Here is a 22,829-nt window from a genome sequence, read left to right as displayed (position 1 = left end):
TTGCGCGAAGGGCACTGCCTCCATCGCTGCCACCATCTTCCCCAGGAAGTGCATGAGAAGCCTCAAGGGGTGTGACTGACCCCGAAGAAGAGATTGCACCCCTGCTTGCAGAGAAAGCTGTTTGTCCAGCGGTAGCATGACTACTGCTGACTGAGTATGAAACTCCATCCCGAGGTAAGTCAGTGATTGGGTCGGTGTCAACTTGGATTTTGGGAAGTTGATGATCCACCTGAACTGCTGGAGAGTCGCCAGAGCGACGATAAGGCTGTTTTGACACGCCATCTGAGAGGGTGCCCTGACCAGAAGATCGTCTAAGTAGGGAATCACCGAGTGGCCCTGAGAGTGTAGGACCGCCACAACAGATGCCATGACCTTGGTGAACACCCGTGGGGCTGTCGCCAGGCCGAAAGGCAATGCCACGAACTGAAGGTGTTCGTCCCCGATGGCGAAACGCAAAAAGCGTTGATGTTCGGGTGCGATCGGCACATGGAGATAAGCATCCTTGATGTCGATCGATGCTAGGAAGTCTCCTTGTGACATCGATGCGATGACCGAGCGGAGAGATTCCATCCGAAACCGTCTGATGCTCACATGTCTGTTGAGTAGTTTGAGGTCCAGAATGGGACGGAACGAACAGTCCTTCTTTGGCACCACGAACAAGTTGGAGTAAAAGCTGCGACCATGTTCCTGGGGGGGGAACAGGGATCACAACTCCTTCTGTCTTCAGAGCGTCTACCGCCTGAAAAAGTGCATCGGCCCGCGCGGGGGGCGGAGAGGTTCTGAAGAAACGAGTCGGGGGACGAGAGCTGAACTCTATCTTGTAACCGTGAGACAGAATGTCCCTCACCCATCGGTCTTGAACATGTGGCCACCAGGCGTCGCAAAAGCGGGAGAGCCTGCCACCGACCGAGGATGCGGTTCGGGAATGCCGAGAGTCATGAAGAGGCCGCCTTGGAGGCATTGCCTCCGGCGGGCTTTTGGGGGCGTGGCTTAGCCCGCCACGCATAGGAGTTCCTCTGGCCTTTCTCCGGCCTGTTGGACGAAGAGGATTGGGGCTTGGCGGAGGGACGAAAGGACCGAAACCTCGATTGTATTTTCCGTTGCTGAGGTCTCTTCGGTTTCGACTGGGGTAAGGAGGAGTCCTTTCCCTTGGATTCCTTAATAATCTCATCCAATCGTTCGCCAAACAATCGGTCGCCAGAAAACGGCAAACCGGTTAAGAACCTCTTGGAAGCCGAGTCTGCCTTCCATTCGCGCAGCCACATGGCCCTGCGGACTGCCACAGAATTAGCGGATGCCACCGCTGTACGGCTAGCAGAGTCTAGAACTGCGTTCATGGCGTAGGAAGAAAAAGCTGACGCCTGAGAAGTCAAAGACGCAACCTGCGGAGCAGAATTACGTGTGACCGCATTAATCTCAGCCAGACAAGCTGAGATAGCTTGGAGTGCCCACACGGCTGCAAAAGCCGGGGTAAAAGACGCGCCCGTGGCTTCATAGATGGATTTCACCAGGAGCTCTATCTGCCTGTCAGTGGCATCTTTTAGCGATGAGCCATCTGCAACCGATACCACAGATCTAGCCGCCAATCTAGAGACTGGAGGATCCACCTTGGGACATTGAGCCCAACCCTTAACAATGTCAGAGGGGAAGGGGTAACGTGTGTCAGTGAGGCGCTTAGTAAAGCGCTTGTCCGGAACCGCTCTGGGCTTCTGGACAGCATCTCTGAAGTTAGAGTGATCGAAAAACGCACTCCGTGTACGTTTAGGGAACCGAAACTGGTGTTTCTCCTGCTGAGAAGTCGACTCCTCTACAGGTGGAGGCGGGGGAGATATATCTAACACCTGGTTGATGGACGAGATAAGGTCATTTACTATGGCGTCCCCTTCAGGTGTATCAAGATTGAGAGCAACGTCGGGGTCAGAGCCCTGAGCTGCGATGTCCGCCTCGTCCTCCAGAGAGTCCTCAAGCTGGGAACCCGAGCAGCGTGAAGAAGTCGGGGAAGATTCCCAGCGAGCCTGCTTAGCCGGTCTGGGACTGTGGTCCGGGCAGGAGTCCTCCACGTGAGACCTAGGGCCCCCCCTGGGAGCGCGCTGCGGCGTGGACAGAGAGGGGCCTGGAGGGGACGATCCAACAGGGCCCGGGGCCTGTGTAAGGACCGGTCTGGACTGCAAAGCTTCAAGCAGCTTGGCAGACCATTTGTCCATAGACTGAGCCATGGATTGTGAAAGTGACTCAGAGAGTTTCTCAGCAAAAACGGCAAACTCTGTCCCTGCCGCCTGGACAGGGGGAGCAGGGGGGGTCTACCTGAGCCGAGGGGCCCACTAGTGACCGAGGCTCCGGCTGAGCAAGCAAAACAGGGGTCGAGCATTGCTCACAGTGAGGGTAGGTGGAACCCGCAGGTAACATAGCCGCACAAGAGGTACAGGTCGCAAAATAACCCTGTGCCTTGGCACCCTTGCTCCTTGTGGACGACATGCTGTTGTCTCCTAGGAGAGTGATCACTGAGGGTATATGGGAAAAGGTATATAGCCCGACCGAACAGAAATATATATATATATATATATATAGTATCTATTCCGGCACCCTAAGGGGACCTGCACCGGGTGACCGGTGTGGCTTACCGACCGCTAAAAAGCGGAGCGTGTGTCCTCCAGATTCCCTGCCTTAGGTCTCCCAGAGTTGCAGAGCTCTTTCCTGGAAATCCTCCACCGGCAGAATGTCAAAAAAATGGCTGCCGGAGCTCTCTGGAGAGGAGTGGAGCCATGGGCGGCGCTAGAAAAGTGCGGGAATCTGGGGTCCCCACAGTGATCAGTGAGGGGGGAGGAAACATACAGGATGCTCCGGCCCTCACATCCGACGTCAGGTCGGCAGTCCCGCCCTTACCCCTGACAGACAGGCCCGGGGGCGGGAGTTTTGCTACTAGGCCGCAATGAAGCCGGGGACTAAATTTAAGACCGCGGCCGACAAGCAGGCGCGGTCGGCGCGGAAGTCCGCCGGTCTTCACAAGTCAGCAGCTGCTGCAGCGTCCGGGATGAAGGCGCTCCATGCACAGCCCCCATGGGGACACAGAGTACCTTAGAGATGCAGGGCCCGGTCCCTGAGGATAAATAGACTCCTGTCCGGCAGATTCCCACAGGGGCTGCGGAGGGAGCACGGTCCCAGTAACTGGCTGACCGGTCAGGATCCCACTTCTCCCAGAGCCGCTAAGGAATGGTGAAGGAAAACGGCATGAGGCTCCGGCCTTTGTACCCGCAATGGGTACCTCAACCTTAACAGCACCGCCGACGTAGTGGGGTGAGAAGGGAACATGCCGGGGGCCCCGTGGGGGCCCACTTTTCTTCCAACCGATATAACTAATATGAGAATGCATGAGTGGATGTGTGCCTCCTTCCACACAAAGCATAAAACTGAGGAGCCCATGATACACGGGAGGGTGTATAGGCAGAGGGGAGGGGTTACACTTTTTAAAGTGTAATACTTTGTGTGGCCTCCGGAGGCAGAAGCTATACACCCAATTGTCTGGGTCTCCCAATGGAGCGACAAAGAAATTAGATTTGCCCTGCTTTTTCTATTCAAAAACTTAAGGTAACTTTACACCTTTCTTTTTTTACACTGTGACTATGCAGCAACTCATGACATGCAACCATGATGTTCACTGGGTGTCACTGCTACATTGCAACAAAATAAATCAGTAGGGTCACCTTGCAATCGTGACAAGCAAGTCGGAAAAAGTGCAACCACATCTGACTTTTTGTGACTTGCTTATTGCGATATTCTTTGGGTCACAATGTGACAAGTGCTTGTACTGCACTGCAATGTAGCAGTGACACCTAGTAAAGTTTTGGCCGCTTTTCACAGGCAAATTTGCCATGTAGCCTCGACATAATACATTAAAATTTGTGGACCTAAAAGGGGGTCCACCAACAGATGACATCAATGAAAAGACAGATGGGACAAGTTGAATTTTAGTACCTGATGCTTTGGCTTTCAGGAGGAGATAAGCAGCAGCCACCAACTGAGGTATGTGTGATACAGCTCTTGTCAGTTAAAATACAGGCCTCGGGTGCTGTATGCCTTCAGTCTGCAGCTTGTCCTGCCACATAACTAGGATGGGCTGCAATTTGAGTTATATCAGGTACTTCATTTCATCTCTGAAAACTCATAATTCACAGATTTGGTTCCTATAAACCGCGGTCGGGTCTGATGGGCGTTGCTGAGCTCTGTCCATCTCCTCCTCCCATAGTCGCCATCTTTCCCAGCTCCGTGTGGATATCACGTCTTACGTCATCCACACAGAAGTCTCCATTGCGCTCGTGCGCACGTTTCTCTACCCTGCTGAGGGCAGATCAAAGTATTGTAGTGTGCACGTGTGGGCGGTCTCTGATCTTTCCCCGCGCCTTCGCATTACAGTACTTAGCTCTGCCCTCAGCAGGGCAGAAAAAAGTGGGCAGGAGTGCAAAGCAGGCCTCTGTGTGGATGACATAGGACGTGTCATCCATACAGAGCTGGCAAAGAGGACAATGATGGAAGCGAGTAGGCACTGGACCGAGACCAGCGATGCCCATCGAACCCGAGCGTCCTGCTGGTGATTGTAATCAAAGGTGTTTTTTTATGTTATACAGAGCGGCCTGGGCACTTATATACAGTATTCTAGACAGCTGTATATAAAAGCTCACTGGTGGCTGCAGCTTATAAGGGACAAATATGGTGACAGGTTCTTTTTAGACGTCCGTGTTTCAGGTACGTGTGACATCTGTTTTTAACACGGATGCCACAGGTACCCATGTTCTATGCTGTTACAGGGTCCTGTTTTCACACGGACCATGTGACCCCTCATGACCCCACATGCACACACGGAGAAATGTCCGTTTTTTTTTCTCTGGCAATACCGATGTGATCCATGGGAAATCAGTGTGACATGTACCGGAGAAAACACGGGTCTTTTAAATAAAAAGATTTTCTATATTCGCCTGTATCCAGCGGTTCTATGTTCGGTTCTGCTGCCTCCCACTCCTGACCGCCGCTCATTATACTCACTGAATATTCACCGCATTCAGGAGCTGGAAGCCGGAGCAGTGCGGGGGACTTCAGTGTCCCAGGGACCGCATCGCTGGGGACAGGTGAGTATCCAGCAGTGTGTGTGTTGAGGAGCTGCAAGCCGGCGCTTTTCGGGGACTCAGACTTCCCAATGAACTCTGATGAACCCGTGAAGTCACCGCCGTGACACCCACTGTTGTATCATGGGTGTCGCAGGGGTGTCATCAGAGTTCATTGGGAACTCCAGTGACCACCTGGACGTCACTGCACACACACTGCTTGCTGAATACTCACCTGTCCCCGCGATGCTGTCCCCGCAATGCTCCGGCTTCCAGCTCGTCAGTGGGGTGAATAATCAATGAATATAATGGGCGGCGGTCAGTAGCGGAAGGCAGCAGAGCCAAAGCAAACAGCACTGGATACAGATAAATATAGAATATCGTTTTATTTCAAAGACGCGTGTTTTCTCCGGTACGTGTCACATGTATGCAAACACATGTGTCACGCATGTGACCACAACCATGCGTGTGGTTTGTACCTGATTAAACACGGACGTCTGAAATCGGCCTAAAGGGTATCCACATACAAGGGGAAAACGGCATAATACTACAGCTTAGAACAGGCTACTCCTATGTGAGACATGACAGTCTGTCCTCACTACTGTTGTGTGATTGTGTGCCAGAACACAGCAGCGTTGACCGTATATCATTTGCGTTGTATATTTTGTCCTGCCAATAAAGCTCATTTGAATTTGAGAGGAGAGATACTAGAAGTTTGAGATTCCACTCTGTGGTGTAGCCCTTCCCCAGGTCTGCTGTGCTCCAGCACATGGGATCACTCAGCACTGAGGAGAACCTGTTTAAGCTTTGGGTGAGGGGGGGGGTGTTAGAGGAAAAAGTACACACCACATCTATTACCAGGTTTTTGCTAATATCATCTGAGAGCAGCATACCATAGGAAAAGAGACCCTGATTCCACCAATGTATTTAGTGTACTGGGTGCAGCAATTGTTTCACAGAGTTTTTAGATGTAACCCCCCACCCACATCACAGCTTTGTGTATGTTCTATGACTGGTCGGACAAGTGCTCAAGAGCCTTGTAGTCCAGGCAGTGATAGTCTCCTGGTGATACAATCTTCATTGTGTGGAAATGGCGCACAACCTAATAAGTGACACACCCCTGAATTCAATGGTTTAACGCTTACATCATGCAGTCCTCAGATTACATAGCAAATTCCTGCTTACCGATTCCCTAAAAAAAGTAAATGAACTATTTAGGTGCTAAATAATTTCATCACTAGGTAGTTAAACTAAACATTTTTTTCCATTTTTTTATCTGCTTTATAGGTAAAACCGTAGAATTTAGAGTTTGTGCTTGGTTTTGCCTCATTACAGGTCAGGAGACCTGCGGTCTCTTTATGGACGGGTGCGGCCGTCTTGTGGCGCCCCTGAGGCGTCAGTCGCCACAGAGTATTGCACCCAAATTTGGGTCTAATGCTAAATCTGGTACCTGAGGTGGTCTGTCCCAGTTTCACTATATTACACACTCAAATACACACCAGGTTGCCCTGTTCCCACTGGGGACTGGGCTTGGGTCAGGTAATTAAGGGGTCGCTGACAGTTGTATTTATAGGATGCCCTCAAACAGGGGCCCAAGTCCCATTAGCTTAGGACGTGGGAGGTGTAGCCAGCAGGGGGGAGTCAGGAGCTACCACAACAGTTAGGGAGTTCTCCAGCAAGGGAGCAGTCGGATCTACGGGTGCTCCGGTGGGAAGGAGAAGTTCACACAATTGCCATGGGGAGAGTGAACCTGCTCCACATGGAATCTATGCCACACAGGGCAGCAGGACCCTAGGGAAGCTCATACTTCACGTTGGTTTTCCAGAATCTGCCTGGATGAGGAAAGTTTCAAGCTTCCCTGACAGCACAGTGCCAGAGAGGATCTGTGGTGACGCATCAAGCCAGACCCCATATCGGAACCATGGCAGCTGCATATAGGGACAAGAGTACTACTCGTGAAAATCCGGGTCCCCATGTAGCTTCAAGCCAGGGGATCCACAGACAGGCGTTACAGGGAGGGAACCCACCTAACACCACACCAGACTGATCTCTAAAGGGATTCAGGTTCAACGGAGCCCATCATAGCAAGTGACCGGTATTACCTGGGTGAGAGGCATCGTACAAAAGTGAGTAAACAACCTGAACCACAGCTATAGACTCTGAATCTTTATTACCAGTACTGCCGCTCCGTGCCGCCATTACTACTCCCCTCATCATACTCCCCAAGGTGCACTCCACCTGTGGGGAGCGATACCATCCCTGGCTGCTACTACCATCCACCCTGGAGGACAGCGACAGCACCGGCGGCCTGGCCCTGGCCGCATACCACAGGTGGTGTCACGACAAACACCTAACCACTACTCCCATCATCCTTCCCCTGCCATCTTCTGTACGCCTCGGGGGAACGGAGCTGGGCTAGGCCGCCTGTGACAACGACAGTTGACGGACTGGCGACGAGTAGGTTAAATGCACCTGCCCCGTGGGGCGCTACAGTCTGAGCCCGGCCACTCTTGTTCAGTTCACCAATCACACAAGTACCATATTACTTCTTCAATCTCCTTTACTATTAGGTGTCAGGTTAGTTTTGACTTCTGGTGACTTTTCACATAATATCTTGTCTTTAGGTATAAAGTCCAGCTCCTACTTTATCTTCTATAAAAGCCTATACAAAATGTGATCTTTGTTCTTTGAGACATAATGACAATTGAAGGTCTTCCACCCTGACTATACAAAGTCCAGGCGTGCATCATATAGTATCTCATAATCTCTAGATCCTTTGTCAATAATTGATTCAAGTGATAAAAACTTTCTTGTAGAAAAATAATTATTTTCCAAAATGTTTTGAGGATTTGCATGTTTGCAGGTTAATCTCTTTTTGCATTGACCAGCTGGTTGCTGTGGGTCGGGCTTTTTCATCCCCTGGTAATCTGGTTTTAGAAATGATACATGCTCATTTCTCATGTAGCAGATACACCACTGAGCATTGGATCTATACCTCAATAGTTCAAAATACAAAACTTCTTTCATATGCCCTAATGTACGTTGATATAGACCAATGGTTCCCAAACTCCAGTCCTCATGGCCCCAGCTGGTCAGGATATGCTTACTATTGCACAGGCGATGTCTGATAATGACTCCATCACTTGTTCAATGCTAAGGAAATCCTGAAAACATGACCTGTTGGGGGCCATGAGGACTGGAGTTTAGCGTTTCCCAATCTAGAGGATAAGGGTTACAAGTCTTCAGTCACTATGTGACTGCAGACTTATTGTCACGTCATGTGCGCTGTGACGATACTCTGGTGCTGGGTTATGCGACTACAAGTAAGTCATTTGCATACTTCGGGACACATTCCGACTAGACTATCCGGACTCACTCAACACACATTGAGCAAGGCCACAACCGTCTAGTTGGCATGTGACTGCATGTATGCAAATCACATACCTACGGTCAAATCCCCGTCCGTTCTCAACACCAGAGAATCCTCACAACGCACATGATGTGAAGATTCACAAGTCTGCAGTCAATTTAAGGCTATGTGCGCACGTGTGCGTAATTCATGCAGTTACGCTGCGCTTTGTAGCGCAGCGTAACTGCATGCGTCCTGCGTCCCCTGCACAATCTATGGAGATTGTGCAGGGGCCGTGCGCACGTGGCATATTAGAACGCAGTGCTTCGGCTGCTGCCCGAATCGCTGCGTTCTAAGAAGTGTCATGTCACTTCTTCCGTGCGCTTTGCCGGCAGCCCCTGCTCTGTCTATGGCAGGAGCTGCATGCAGAGCGCACGTTCTCGCCGGCACTATGCGCTTCAGAACGGAGCTTTTCAGCTGCGCTCTGAAGCGCACCTTTTAGGTGCCGTGCAGAGCGCACACGTGCGCACATAGCCTTAGGCTGGACAACCCCTTTTAAATCTTGTCTTGTTTTGTTGAGCCTAACCTGTGCATGTGTCACATAGTTGCACATATTTATCCATCTATACAACATAACCACCACAATGAAAGATTACTTTGTGTGCAATTTGGATATATTAATTGTTCTGTTTTATTTCTTTTTGCAAGACCATATTGTCTGACTTCTCATACTTCACTTTGGCCCCAATTCATAAGATTTCGCCAAAACTTAGAAAAGTGTTTTGACAAGAGCGACAAATTTCGACAGAAATCTACTCCAGTCTCTGAATGAAGTAGCTGTCCTGAGGTGGTGCACGGCAGCTGAAAGATGGTGTCAAATTCATTGAGGCCCATTCCTCTTAATAAATTATGCACAAGGAACGCCAGCGCACTCATATCGGCCGTACAGAACACCGGTCTTAGGCTGTGTGTGCACGTGTGCATTTTACATGCTTTTACGCTGCGTTTCGCACTGCAGCAAAGGCATGCGTCCTGCGTCCCCAGCACAATCTATGAAGATTGTGCAAATTCCATCCGCACGTTGTGTTTTAGATTGCCGCGTTTTAGATTGCAGCGAGGTGGGGGGGGGGGGAGAGACACCTATCAACGCATATATATATATATATATATATATATATATATATATATATATATTTACCATGAAATAATTCTAAAAACAGCTGGCCAAGCTAACTATCGCTCTATTTATCGAGCTATTCTGTTATTGCTGTCTATTCTATGCTTGTTTATTCTATCTATTCTAGCTATTGATCAATTATCCTATTCTGTTTTGTTTCGCTTTTAAAAAAAAAAATGCAGCAGCAAAAACGCATGTGTTCTTTCATGCAGTTAAAAGATGCACTCAAGATGCAGCATGCGGACATATACATGCAAAAATAAATGCAACATTAACAGTAGCAAATGAATGGAGAGTAGAGGGGAAAATGAAATGGATGCATCCAAATCTGTCACAGGGTGTCACATAGACCATCCGCCGCACATCACAGGGTGTCACATAGACCATCCCCCGCACATCACAGGGTGTCACATAGACCATCCCCCGCACATCACAGGGTGTCACATAGACCATCCCCCGCACATCACAGGGTGTCACATAGACCATCCCCCGCACATCACAGGGTGTCACATAGACCATCCCCCGCACATCACAGGGTGTCACATAGACCATCCCCCGCACATCACAGGGTGTCACATAGACCATCCCCCGCACATCACAGGGTGTCACATAGACCATCCACCGCACATCACAGGGTGTCACATAGACCATCCACCGCACATCACAGGGTGTCACATAGACCATCCCCCGCACATCACAGGGTGTCACATAGACCATCCCCCGCACATCACAGGGTGTCACATAGACCATCCCCCGCACATCACAGGGTGTCACATAGACCATCCCCCGCACATCACAGGGTGTCACATAGACCATCCCCCGCACATCACAGGGTGTCACATAGACCATCCCCCGCACATCACAGGGTGTCACATAGACCATCCCCCGCACATCACAGGGTGTCACATAGACCATCCCCCGCACATCACAGGGTGTCACATAGACCATCCCCCGCACATCACAGGGTGTCACATAGACCATCCCCCGCACATCACAGGGTGTCACATAGACCATCCCCCGCACATCACAGGGGGAGAAGATCTCAGGAAAATCTGAAGCAGAGTAGTTTTTTGTGGACACAGCCATTAGCTTTGTATAGAGGGTGGTTATGGGGGTATGAAGGCTGGGGCAGAGTATTTTAAGGGCACTATGGCTGGAAGTGTGATGGACACACCAGTTGGCACTGTGTTATTATGGGGGCACTATGGCTGGGACAGAGTATTTCGGGGCATTATTGCTGCGAGTGTTATGGGGGCCCCCGCAGCTCATGTCCCCTCCCCGTGTGTGCAGCGTCCTCTCAGCTTCGCTCTTTGCCCCCTCCACCACTATCAGTGGCTGGGAGTGGCCGGTGTCAGGCTGGGGGAGGCCGGTACATGGCGCCATAGTGCACGCAGCCAGTCAGCCCCGGGGGAGGTGGGTGACTGTGTCCGGAGCCCCCGCCCCTCTGTGTTCACCTGCAGTAGAGCAGGGAATCCCCGACATCAGCAGCCATGGCAGCTGCGGAGCAGGGAGCCGGGGCGCCGCTGGTGAGCGCCGTCACTGTGTACTCCCTGGCAGCCTGCGCCGCCCAGCTGGCACTGGGGTATGTGCTGGCTCAGCGCCTGGGGAAGAGGTGCTCCGGGGCGGACAGATGGGTGCTGGTCTGGCTCTTCTATGATGCCATTGTGCACTTCACACTGGTGAGTAGTATATGTGTACAAGGAAGGCAGAGAGTAGACCCGCTCCTCCCCCACCAGCAGGAGGCGACTGCAACTGGGGAGAGGATATCCTGTATATATGCTGCAGCAAGGGGAGCGTACATACCGTGTGTATGTGTATAATATATATATATACATGCATACAATTTATCATATATTAGTAGAAAAGGGACAGTATACACACCATTTTTATTGTAGAAGAGTGAGGGTATGTACCATATATATTGTAAAAGAGGGAGACTACGTAACGTACATATTGTAGAAAAAGGAGAGCGTACAGGTACAGTACATACCATGTACAGCAGGGGTGGGCAATTAATTTTCCCATGGGGCCGCATGAGAAGTTGGGATGGTTTTAGAGGGCCGGACTGATATAATTAACTCGGTTCTACAAAATATATATATATATATATATACACACATGCATATATACTGTGTGTGTGTGTGTGTGTGTGTATAATAAATATACACATACACACACACACAATCCCCATATACTACATCACTACATCCACCACATACTACACCTGTAATATATATCCCTATACACTACACCTGTAATAAACTACACCTCTATATACTATACCACTATATACTACATCACTACACCCCTATATACACCTGTAATATACTACATCACTATATACTACACCTGTAATAAACTGCACCACTACATCACTATATACTACACCTGTGATAACCTACATCACTGCACCCCTATATACTACACTTGTATTATACTTCACCACTACACCCCTATATATACCTGTATTATACTACACCTGTATTATACTACACCCCTATATACACCTGTATTATACTACACCCCTATATACACCTGTATTATACTACACCCCTATACACACCTGTATTATACTACACTCCTATATACTACACCACTACATAGTACACCACTACACCCACCTGTAAAACTACATTCCCATATACTAAACCACTACACCCCAAATATTTGTCAAGTTATCCCACCCCCCCCCCCCCCACCCCCCCCCCCGCCGCCATTGTCCCCGCAGGTTACTAGTAACCACTCACCTCTCTTCTTATTGTCCCCTCCTCAGGCACCTCCGTACGAGCCCCCCACTGAGCTGCTTCACTTTGACATGCACAGGCTGCGCCGACGCTGTATTCCTAGGAGCCGCTGCTTCTCTCCATACGGCCCCCGCCGCTGCAGCGTCTTCTGCTGCCGAGCGGGAACTTTTCAAATGACACACGCGCGCCGTACTGACGATATCAGGGCGCGTGTGTGTCACAGAGAAAGCTGCCGCAGGAAACAGAGGAGAGGTTCCTGCGTTCCACTGCCTGAACTGACTGTGCGGAGCTGCAGGATCTGTCCTCTGTTTCCTACCCGGCACGCAGCGTGAGATGAGGGCAATCTGACCACGGGCCTCCCGGAGCCTGGAGCTCTGGACAACAGGTCAGATTGCCCTCATCAGTGACCGGCCAGCAAGGACGCCCCGAACCAGGCGGGCCGGTCACAGAGAGTAGGCGGGCCGGATGTGGCCCGCGGGCCGCCCCTTGCCCAGGTCTGATATACAGTAATACAGTATAGTAGAAGAGGGAGAGAGTACATACCGTATATATTGTAAAAAAGGGAAACTACATACTATAAATATTGCACAAGTCCAATATTTTGGACAAATATTGCACAAGTCTCCCTAGAAGAGGGAGAAAGTGCTATATATATATATATATATATATATATATATATATATATATATTTATTGAAGTGGGGAGAGAGTACATACTGTATATATTGTAGCAGGGGAGAAAGTACATGCCGTATACATAGTAGCAGGGGAGAGAGTGCGTGCCGTATATATATTAGCAGGGGAGCGAGTACGTACCATATAGATAGTAGCAGAGGAGCAGGTACATACCGTATCCATTGCAGCAGAGGAGCAGGTACGTGCCGTATACATTGCAGCGGGGGGAGAGTACACTGTATACTTTGTAGCAGGGTGAGAGTATGTGCCGCATGTGTTGTAGCGGGGGGGTTGGGGGAGTACGTGATGTATACATTGTAGCAGGGGGGAGGGTACGTGCCGCGTGTATTGTAGCGGGGGGAGGGTACGTGCCGCGTGTATTGTAGCAGGGGGGGGGAGAGTACGTGCCGCGTGTATGGTAGCGGGGGGGAGGGTACGTGCGGTATATATTTCAGCAGAGGGAAGTACATGTCTCCTGATTCAATATATACCTATGAGTTGCTGAGTTTGGGTCAGGGTTATTCGGGCTGTAAATGTGAACCGTGTGACACTGGCCTTAGATGTCAGCGCATTATACAGAACACTGGTAACTATTAGTTTTAGTGTAGATCTGTGTGCTACCTGTGGATATTCATCTGTTTAACATGTTGAGCTGACTCTTAATGTTGTCAGGAGTATATTGACCTGATCAGCGTATATCTGTCTGTGCTTCCAGGAGGGCCCCTTTGTTTACCTCTCTCTAATGGGGACAGTCGGCACGTCTGATGGGGCGATGGCTTCTCTGTGTAAGTAGAAGTGCAGAGCACAAACATCACAACTGGAAGATCGGGGATCAGGACTAAAATTATTTCATAAACTAAATTCAATTTATTCACACACTGAAAAATAGATATAGCTCTGGCAAAAATTAAGAGACCACTTCCAAATTGTCAGTTTTTCTGATTTTTCTTGTTATAGGTATATTTTTGAGTGAAATGTAAATTGTTCTTTTATTCTATAAACTACTGACAACGTCTCCGAATTTCCAAGCAATAAATTTTGTAATTTTTTTTTTTTTTTAAATGAGAAATGGTCAAAATAACAAAAAATGCATTGCTTTCAGACCTCAAATAATGCAAAGAAAACAAGTTCATAATCATTTAGAAACAACAATACTAATAATGTTTTAACTCAGGAAGAGTTCAGAAATCAATATTCTGTGGAATAACCATGATTTTTCATCACAGCTTTCATGCATCTTGGCATGCTTTCCACCAGTCTTATGCTTGTGGGTGACCTTATGCCACTCCTGGTGCAAAAATATAAGCAGTTCTTCTTTGTTTGATAGCTTGTGACTATCCATCTTCCTCTTTATTACATTCCAGAGGTTTTCAATGGGGTTCAGGTCTGGAGATTGGGCTGGTTATGACAGGGTTTTGATGTGGTGGTCCTTCATCCACACATTTATTCACCTAGCTGTGTTGCATGGTGAATTGTCCTGCTGGAAAATGAAGTCCTCAGAGTTGGGGAACATCACCTGAGCAGAAGGAAGCAACTATTTTTTTCCAGGATAACCTTGTATGCGGCTTGATTCATACTATTCATACTTGATTCTGGAATGTAATCAAGAAGAAGTTGGATAGTTTCAAGCCATTAAACAAAGAAGAACTGCTTACATTTTTGCAAATGTAAGAGTTACATTAGTATTGTTTTTTCTAAATGATTATGAACTTCTTTTCTTTGCATTATTTGAGGTCTGAAAGCAATGCATTGTTTTGTTATTGTGACCATTTCTTATTTTCAGAAAATAAATACAAAACTTATTGCTTGGAAATTCGGAGACGCTGTCAGTAGTTATAAATAGAATAGAAGAAAATTTTACATTTTACTCAAAAATATATCTATAAAGAGAAAAATCAGAAAAAACTGACAATTGGTCTCTTAATTTTTGCCAGAGCTGTGTGTATATACTGTATATATGTGTATAATATTTTTCTTTTTTCTGCCCCCCATTTTTGCAAAACAAATTATGTTGTGATGTTTTTATGCTTGACAGGGAAAGAATATGGAAAAGCAGATGAGCGTTGGCTTCATTCTGACCCCACAATTGTATCACTGGAGATCCTCACCGTTGTAGTGGACGGGCTGTTGGCTGTAGTGTTGACATATGCCATTATAAAGGATAAGTATTACAGGTGAGAGCGATCTCGAGTTGTATATTTATTGTGTGAATAGTACTTTTGCCCCATCTAGTGGTAGAAATTGGGTAGTACAGCTGCACGCCGGACCAGCGGTCTGCAGATGAGTTCCTACCTCAGCACTATGCTTCAAGGATCAGGTTATTCAGTAGTTACCTCTCCAAGGTGACAGGTAGTTTGTATCAAGTGGGACTGAACTTGCAAAACCAGGCTGCACAGCCACTGCAAAAATGTATAGTTTATTATTTCTATCTGGTGAAAAACAAACCAGTGCTTGCTGATCATATGTGGTGCCTGCACTGTGTGACAGCAGAGAACATACAGTATGTATAGGTGCATCTCAAAAAATTAGAATATAATCAAAAAGTTAATTTATTTCAGTAATTCAATACAAAAAGGGAAACGTATATATTATATAGCGTCATTACACACAGAGGGATCTATTTCACATGTTTATTTCTGTTAATGTTGGTGATTATGGCTTACAGTCAATGAAAACCCAAAAGTCATTATCTCCGAAAATTAGAATATTTACTACAAAGCACCCGCAAAGGCTTCCTAAGCGTTAAAAATGGTCCCTTAGTCTGGTTCAGTAGGCTACACAATCATGAGGTACACTGCTGACATGACAGATGTTCAGAAGGCAGTCATTGACACACTCCACAAGGAGGGTAAGCCGCAAAAGGTCATTGCTAAAGAAGCTGGCTGTTCAGAGTGTTCTATCCAATTATATTAATGGAAAGTTGAGTGGAATTAAAAAGTGTGGTAGAAAAAGGTGCACAAGGAACTGGGATAACCGCAGCTTTGACCGGATTGTTAAGAAAAGGCCATTCATAAATTTTGGGGAGATTCACAAGGAGTGGACTGCTGCTGGAGTCAGTGCTTCAAGAGCCACCGCACACAGACGTATCCAGGACATGGGCTACAAGTGTCACATTCCTTGTGTCAAGCCACTCATGACCAATAGACAACGCCAGAAGCGTCTTACCTGGGCCAAGGAGAAAAAGAACTGGACTGTTGCTCCACTAGTGGTCCAAGGGGTTGTTTTCAGATGAAAGTAAATTTTGCATTGTATTTGGAAATCCTGGTCCCAGAGTCTGGAGGAGGAGTGGAGAGGCCACAATCCAAGCTGCTTGAAGTCTAGTGTGAACTTTCCACAATCAGTGATGGTTTGGGGAGCCATGTCATCTGCTGGTGTAGGTCCACTGTGTTTTATCAAGACCAAAGTCAATGCAGCCATCTACCAGGAGATTTTAGAGCACTTCATGCTTCCCTCTGCCGACAAGCTTTTTGGAGATGGAAATTTCGTTTTCCAGCAGGACTTGGCACATGTCCACACTGCCAAAAGTACAAATACCTGGTGTAATAACCACAGTATCACTGTGCTTGATTGGCCAGCAAACTCTCCTGACCTAAACCCCATAGAGAATCTATGGGATATTGTCAAGAGGAAGATGAGCTGAAGGCTGCTATCAAAGCAACCTGGGCTTCCATAATACCTCAGCAGTGCCACAGGCTGATCGCCTTCATGCCACGCCGCAATGATGCAGTAATTCATGCAAAAGGAGCAGCGACCAAGTATTGAGGCATTTACTGCACAGGCTTTTCAGCAGGCGCCAACATTTCTGAGTTTAGAATAATTTTTTTCAGTTGGTCTTATATAATATTCTAATTTTATGAGATAATGACTTTTGGGTTTTCATTGGCTGTAAGCCATAATCCATCAGCATTAACAGAAATAAACACGTGAAATAGAACACTCAGTTTGGTATAACGCTATATAATATGTTTCCCTTTTTGTATTGAATTACTGAAATAAATTAACATTTTTCATGAAATTCTAATTTATTGAGCTGCGCCTGTATATATTGGAAAAGTGAAACTCGCCAAGATGGAGACATTGATGGCCTAACCCGAGGCTAGATATCTAGAATAAAGTGTCAGCAGTGTCCCCTATGCGTTCTCCAGAATCTCCCATGAAGGTTTCAGACTATGATGGGATTTCCATGTGGACAGGAAAGATCCTTGTGATCAGACCTGATGACATATCGTAGTAATGTAGCCAAGTCTACTAATGTCACTCTATTAAAAGTAGCCGTACGCCGAATGTTTCTTTCATTGAAGGGACATAGATTCTTCTTACTATTAATCTTTTTGTTTTCCAGGCATTTTATACAAATCACACTTTGTGTGTGTGAGTTATATGGAGGATGGATGACGTTTTGTCCAGACTGGTTAACTGGAAGCAAGAACCTTAACACCTCCAACTTTCTGTATCTGTGGGTTTATTTAGTGTTCTTCAATGGCACATGGGTTGTAGTTCCCGGCCTCTTACTATGGCAATCCTGGGGGCAGCTTAAAAAAGTTCATATGAGCAGAAAACCAGTTGGAAAAAAGACAAGATAAGAATATTGCAAAAATGACTTTAATTCTGGCATTGTTTCGATTCCATGTGACACATTACCTCCTTTTTGTTAATTGATGTAATTTTATATTTTTCTAAAGATGTTCATTTAATACACTTGGTTTTCACACATTTCTCTACTTTTATTCCTTTTTTTATGTTTCTACATTTGGTTGGAAATTGGCTTTAGCAGCTGAGAGACCAGAGATAAGGATTTATCATTTTGGTTTTTTGGTTTTTTTTTGTTTGTTTTTTTTTTACCTTTCTATATCTTGTGGTTCTTATTGATGTTCTTTTTGTGCTAAATTCTTTATAATGGGGAATGTGTTTCATGAGATTTGTACAAAGTAAAAAAAAAAATATGCTTTATTTTTGCCTTTTTTTTTTTTTTTAGAGCAAAATGTTCTGTTAAAATATAGCAAATATATTGGAAACATTTTAGGAATCCATAACATTACTTTGGGGGGGGTGTTTGTTGGAGTATATTTGTGCAAAAACATAGTGACTTTTTAAAAAGTTGCAATTCATGAATCAACTTAATCTGGAGAACAAAAAACAGCTACATTAGTGAACGAAAACAGGTGATCTCATCCACAATGGACTAAAAAAAGCACAAGTTAAAAGAGAAATAAGATACAATATCAAACCATTGAAAACTAGACAAAAGCGCAAATGCAATAATCAATTGGGCTCTTTAACCTCTCGTATATATACATCCTAGGTCGCTTCCCTCGCCTTAACCTCATAACGACGGCCGTACGACTTAAAGCGGCAGCAAAACAGGGTACTTATTCTGTTCAGCCGCTTTAAAGCGGCGGCCCGAAAAAACCCTGTAGCGCCCCCCAGCGACCGAAAATCTCGGGGGTTTCAGCTACCAGGGGTAGCTGAGACCCCCCAGATTATGAATCGGGGTGTTTTTTCTGGACCCCGTTAATGCGATCGCCGGTATACACCGTATACCGGCGACAACATTAAAAAAAAATAAATGGCCAGTAAAATTGATTTATTTCTCATCTGACGTGATCAAACATGTCAGATGAGAAATAAATATGAGCCCTTAGTGCCCCCAAAGCCCCTGGTACCGGAGAGTCCCCCCACCACCCCTACCCCCCCTCCGGAAAATCCAAGATGGCGCCGACGCGCGCTGAAAACTCCCGCCGCCGCCGGCTCTGCATTCATTTCCCTCCGATCTGAAATGATCAAACATTTCAGATCGGAGGGAAATGTCCTCCCCCTGACCCCTCCTCCGGTACACCGGAGATCTCTGGTCCCCGGAGCCCCCTCCGGTTCTCCAGAGCCGCCGCCCCCCTCCGGAGCGTGGAAGATGGCGGCCGCATTCATCCTGCTCTTTCTGCCGCATGTGACACGTCACATGCGGCAGAAAGTTGTCCCCAGGTGCCGCCGTCACCCCCCCCAGCCCCCGGTTTTACGTTACCTGGCTGCTGGTGCTCCGGCCCCGTGATCACTCCGCCTCCTTCTTGAAAGCTGGCGGCGCATGCGCAGACAGCGGCTGTCAGCTGGATCCCTGCAAGCAGGGACGCTGACGTCGCTACTGCACAGGCTGCTCCACTGTGGACTGGGGGAGGGTGAGTGCGGTAATCTGCAGCCACACTCCTCACATGGAGAGACTGCTGTTCTAGAAAATGGGGGGTACGTTCTGTGAGCGTGCCCCTCATATTCTAGAATGAGGTTACTGCAGGTCACTCTGCCCTAGGTTGGACCGGGGCAGTGTGAGTGCAGTATTCTCAGATTACTGCACCCACACTGCTCATGGAGACCTTGCTCTTCCAGAAAATGGGGGATATGTTCCCTGAACGTGCCCCCCATATTCTAGAAGATCCAGAGTCGGCGTGGGACCTCCAAAATGGATTACAGCGACCGAAATTTATTTATTTTCAATAAATTGGTAAAAGAGGAATGTTCGGGGAGTTTTTTTTTTTTCAAATAAATTTTTTTTTTGTCTTTATTTTTTTCTATTACTTGACTGGGTTAGTAATGTCGGGTATCTATTTAGATGCCGTGACATCACTAACCCCAGGGCTTGATGCCAGGTGACATTACAGCTGGTATCAACCCCGTATATTACCCCGTTTGCCACCGCACCAGGGCGCGGGATGAGCTGGAGCGAAGCGCCAGGATTGGCGCATCTAATGGATGCGCCACTTCTGGGGCGGCTGTGGCCTGCTATTTTTAGGCTGGGAAGAGTCCAATAACCATGGCTCTTCCCACCCTGAGAATACCAGACCCCAGCTGTCCGCTTCACCTTGGCTGGTGATCTAATTTGGGGGGGACCCCACGTTTTTTGTTTTTTTTTTTTTAAAAACCGCCTGGGGAGCCCTCCAAATTGATCACCAGCCAAGGTGAAGCTGTCAGCTGTGGTTTGCAGGCTACAGCTGTCTGCTTTACCCTAGCTGGCTATCAAAAATAGGGGGGACCCCACGTCGTTTATTTTAATAATTAATTTTTTGGGGGGCTAAATACAAGGCTAGGCACCCTTTAGTGCCACATGAAAGGCACTAAAGGGCGCCAGCTTAGAATATGCAGGGGGTGGGACGTTATATTTGTTTGACATCTATCCATTCATCCATTGTAGCATTTTAGGCTGTGCGCCCACAATCGGGATTTGCAGCGTTTTGGGGGCAGAGTGTTTTCCCTGCGTCCATAACGCTGCATTGTGCAGTAGAAGCACAGTGGAAGGATTTTTAGAAATCCCATGCCCACTGTGCTTCTTTTCTCCACAGCATACACTGACCTGTGGTGCAGCTTCCCGAGCCTCAGCATGTCAATTTATGCTGCGGAGATGAGTGTTCTCTGCAGGTAGCATAGAGCTCCACAGCGGCCTGAACCCAAATCGTGGGCATGGGCAGCTGCGTTCTCCCGTGGACAACACTCACATCTCTGCAGGAAGGCTGACACTGTATACTAGACGCCGTGTCGCTGGATCATGGCCACATAGCCTAAAAGTGAGACATTTGTTGCTACAGCAACATTTTTGTGAAGTACCTGTGGATTCAAAATGCTTACTATACTCCTGAATAAAATCCAGTTTCCAAAATGGAGTCACTTGTGGGGGGTTTCTAATGTATAGGTACCCAAGTTGCCCTGCAAATGTGACATGGTGCCCGCAATTTATCTCAACTTTTCCAGAATTCAAATGGTACTCCTTCCATTCCAAGCCCTCCCATTTATCCAAACAGAGGTTTTTGGCCACATGTGGGGTATCCCTGTGCTCATAAGACATTGGATAACAACCTGTTGGGTCCACGGTTTGTTGTTGTCTCTTGAAAAAGTGAGAAATTTGATGCTGAAGCAACATTTTTGTGAAAAAAATGAAAATTTTCAATATGGCAACCTAAGCTTATCAAATTCTGTGAAGTATTCGTGGATTCAAACTGCTCACTATACACCTAGATAAAAGCCTTGAGGTGTCTTGTTTCCAGAATGGAGTCACTTGTGGGGGACAGCCACTGTGTAGGCACCTCAGGGGCTTTCCAAATGCAACATAGCGTCCGCTAATGATTCCAGCCAATTGTGCAGTCAAATGGCACTCCTTCCCTTCCGAGCCCTGCCATGCACCCAAACAGTTGATTTCCACCACATATAAGGTATCGCCAAACTCAGGAGAAATTGCACAATAAATGTTATGCTGAATTTTTTCCTTTTACTCTTGTAAAAAAAAAAAGCTACCTGGTTGAAATAACAATTTTGTGGTAAAATTTTATTATTTTTTTTTTCATGGCTCAACGTTATAAAATTCTGTGAAGCACCTGGGGGTTCAGGGTACTCACCAAACATCTAGATAAATTCCTTGAGGGGCCTAGTTTCCAAAATGGGGTCACTTGTGCGGGTTTCTGCTGTTTAGGTACCTTAGGGGTCCTACAAATGTGACATGGTGCCCGCAATCTTTTTCAGCCAAATTTCCTTTCCAAAATTCAAATATTGCTCCTTTCGTTCCAAGCCCTCCCATTTGTCCAAACAAAGGTTTCAGACCACATGTGAGGTATCACCGCACTCATAAAAAAGTGGTTAACAAACCTTGAGGTCAAATTTTTGGAATTACCTCTTGAAAAAGTGAGAAAATTGATGCTAAAGCAACATTTTTGAGAAAATTATTAAAATTTTCAATATGACAACGTAACGTTAACAAAATCTGTGAAGTACCTGTGGATCTAAAATGCTGACTATACCCCTAGATAGAAGCCTTGAGGGGTCTAGTTTCCAAAATGGTGTCACTTGTGAGGGATTTCTTCTGTTTAGGTACCTTAGCGGACCTGTAAATGCAACATGGTGCCCGCAATCTATTTCAGCCAAATTTGCTTTCCAAAATTCAAATATTGCTCCTTCTGTTCCGAGCCATCCCATTTGTCCAAACAGAGGTTTCTGACCATATGTGGGGTATCGGCGCACTCATAAGAAAGTGGGGAACAAGTTTTGGGGTCCATTTTGTTGTGTTATTTGTTCTAAAAGTGAATAAATTTGGGTTAGAGCAACATTTTTAGGTAAAATTTAATTTTTGCTTTTTTTCATTCCACATTGCTTTTGCACCTGAATGGTTAATAAACTTCTTGAATTTGGTTTTGAGTACTTTGGGGGGGTGCAGTTTTTAGAATGGTGTCACTTTTGGGTATTTTCTGTCATCTAGGCCTATTGAAGTCACTTCAAATGTGATGTGGTCCCTAAAAAAATGGTTTTGTAAATTTTGATGTAAAAATGAGAAATCGCTGATAAACTTTGAACCCCTCTAACTTCCTAACAAAAAAAAAATTTGTTTACAAAATTGTGCTGATGTAAAGTAGACAAGTGGGAAATGTTATTTATTAACTATTTTGTGTCACAGAAATCTCTGGTTTAACGGTATAAAAATTCAAAAGTTGAAAATTGCTAAATTTTCAAAATTTTTGCCAATATTCAATTTTTTTCATAAATAAACGCAAAAAATATTGTCCTAAATTTGGTACTAACATGAAGTCCAATATGTGACGAAAAAACAATCTCAGAATCACCGGGATCCGTTGAAGCGTTCCAGAGTTATAACCTCATGAAGTGACACTGGTCAGAATTGCAAAATTTGGTCTGGTCATTAAGGTGAAAATTAGCTCCGTCACTAAAGGGTTAATGCAGACTCGCTGCTTTGTACCCCACACATGTTTGTTGATCTGATCAGCAGACGTACACTTAACAGGTGTGGGTGGCTCTCCGATCCACCCG

General features: G+C 46.7%; 1 protein-coding gene across 1 annotated transcript; it reads left to right on the top strand.

Moving 5' to 3' along the window:
- The first annotated feature begins 11,035 nt into the window (after nucleotides 1-11,035).
- Nucleotides 11,036-17,753, top strand: EBPL (EBP like). The gene is made up of 4 exons (XM_075334564.1): nucleotides 11,036-11,301; nucleotides 13,756-13,825; nucleotides 15,076-15,214; nucleotides 17,383-17,753. Exons 1-4 carry the CDS (start codon nucleotides 11,113-11,115, stop codon nucleotides 17,621-17,623), a joined length of 639 nt encoding a protein of 212 aa, XP_075190679.1. The 5' UTR covers nucleotides 11,036-11,112; the 3' UTR covers nucleotides 17,624-17,753.
- Nucleotides 17,754-22,829: the final 5,076 nt, after the last annotated feature.

This window comes from Anomaloglossus baeobatrachus, chromosome 2, assembly GCF_048569485.1.
Source record: "Anomaloglossus baeobatrachus isolate aAnoBae1 chromosome 2, aAnoBae1.hap1, whole genome shotgun sequence".
Taxonomy (NCBI): domain Eukaryota; kingdom Metazoa; phylum Chordata; class Amphibia; order Anura; family Aromobatidae; genus Anomaloglossus; species Anomaloglossus baeobatrachus.
Note: the sequence above shows the minus strand (reverse complement) of the source record. Positions and strands in the feature narration are given on the sequence as shown.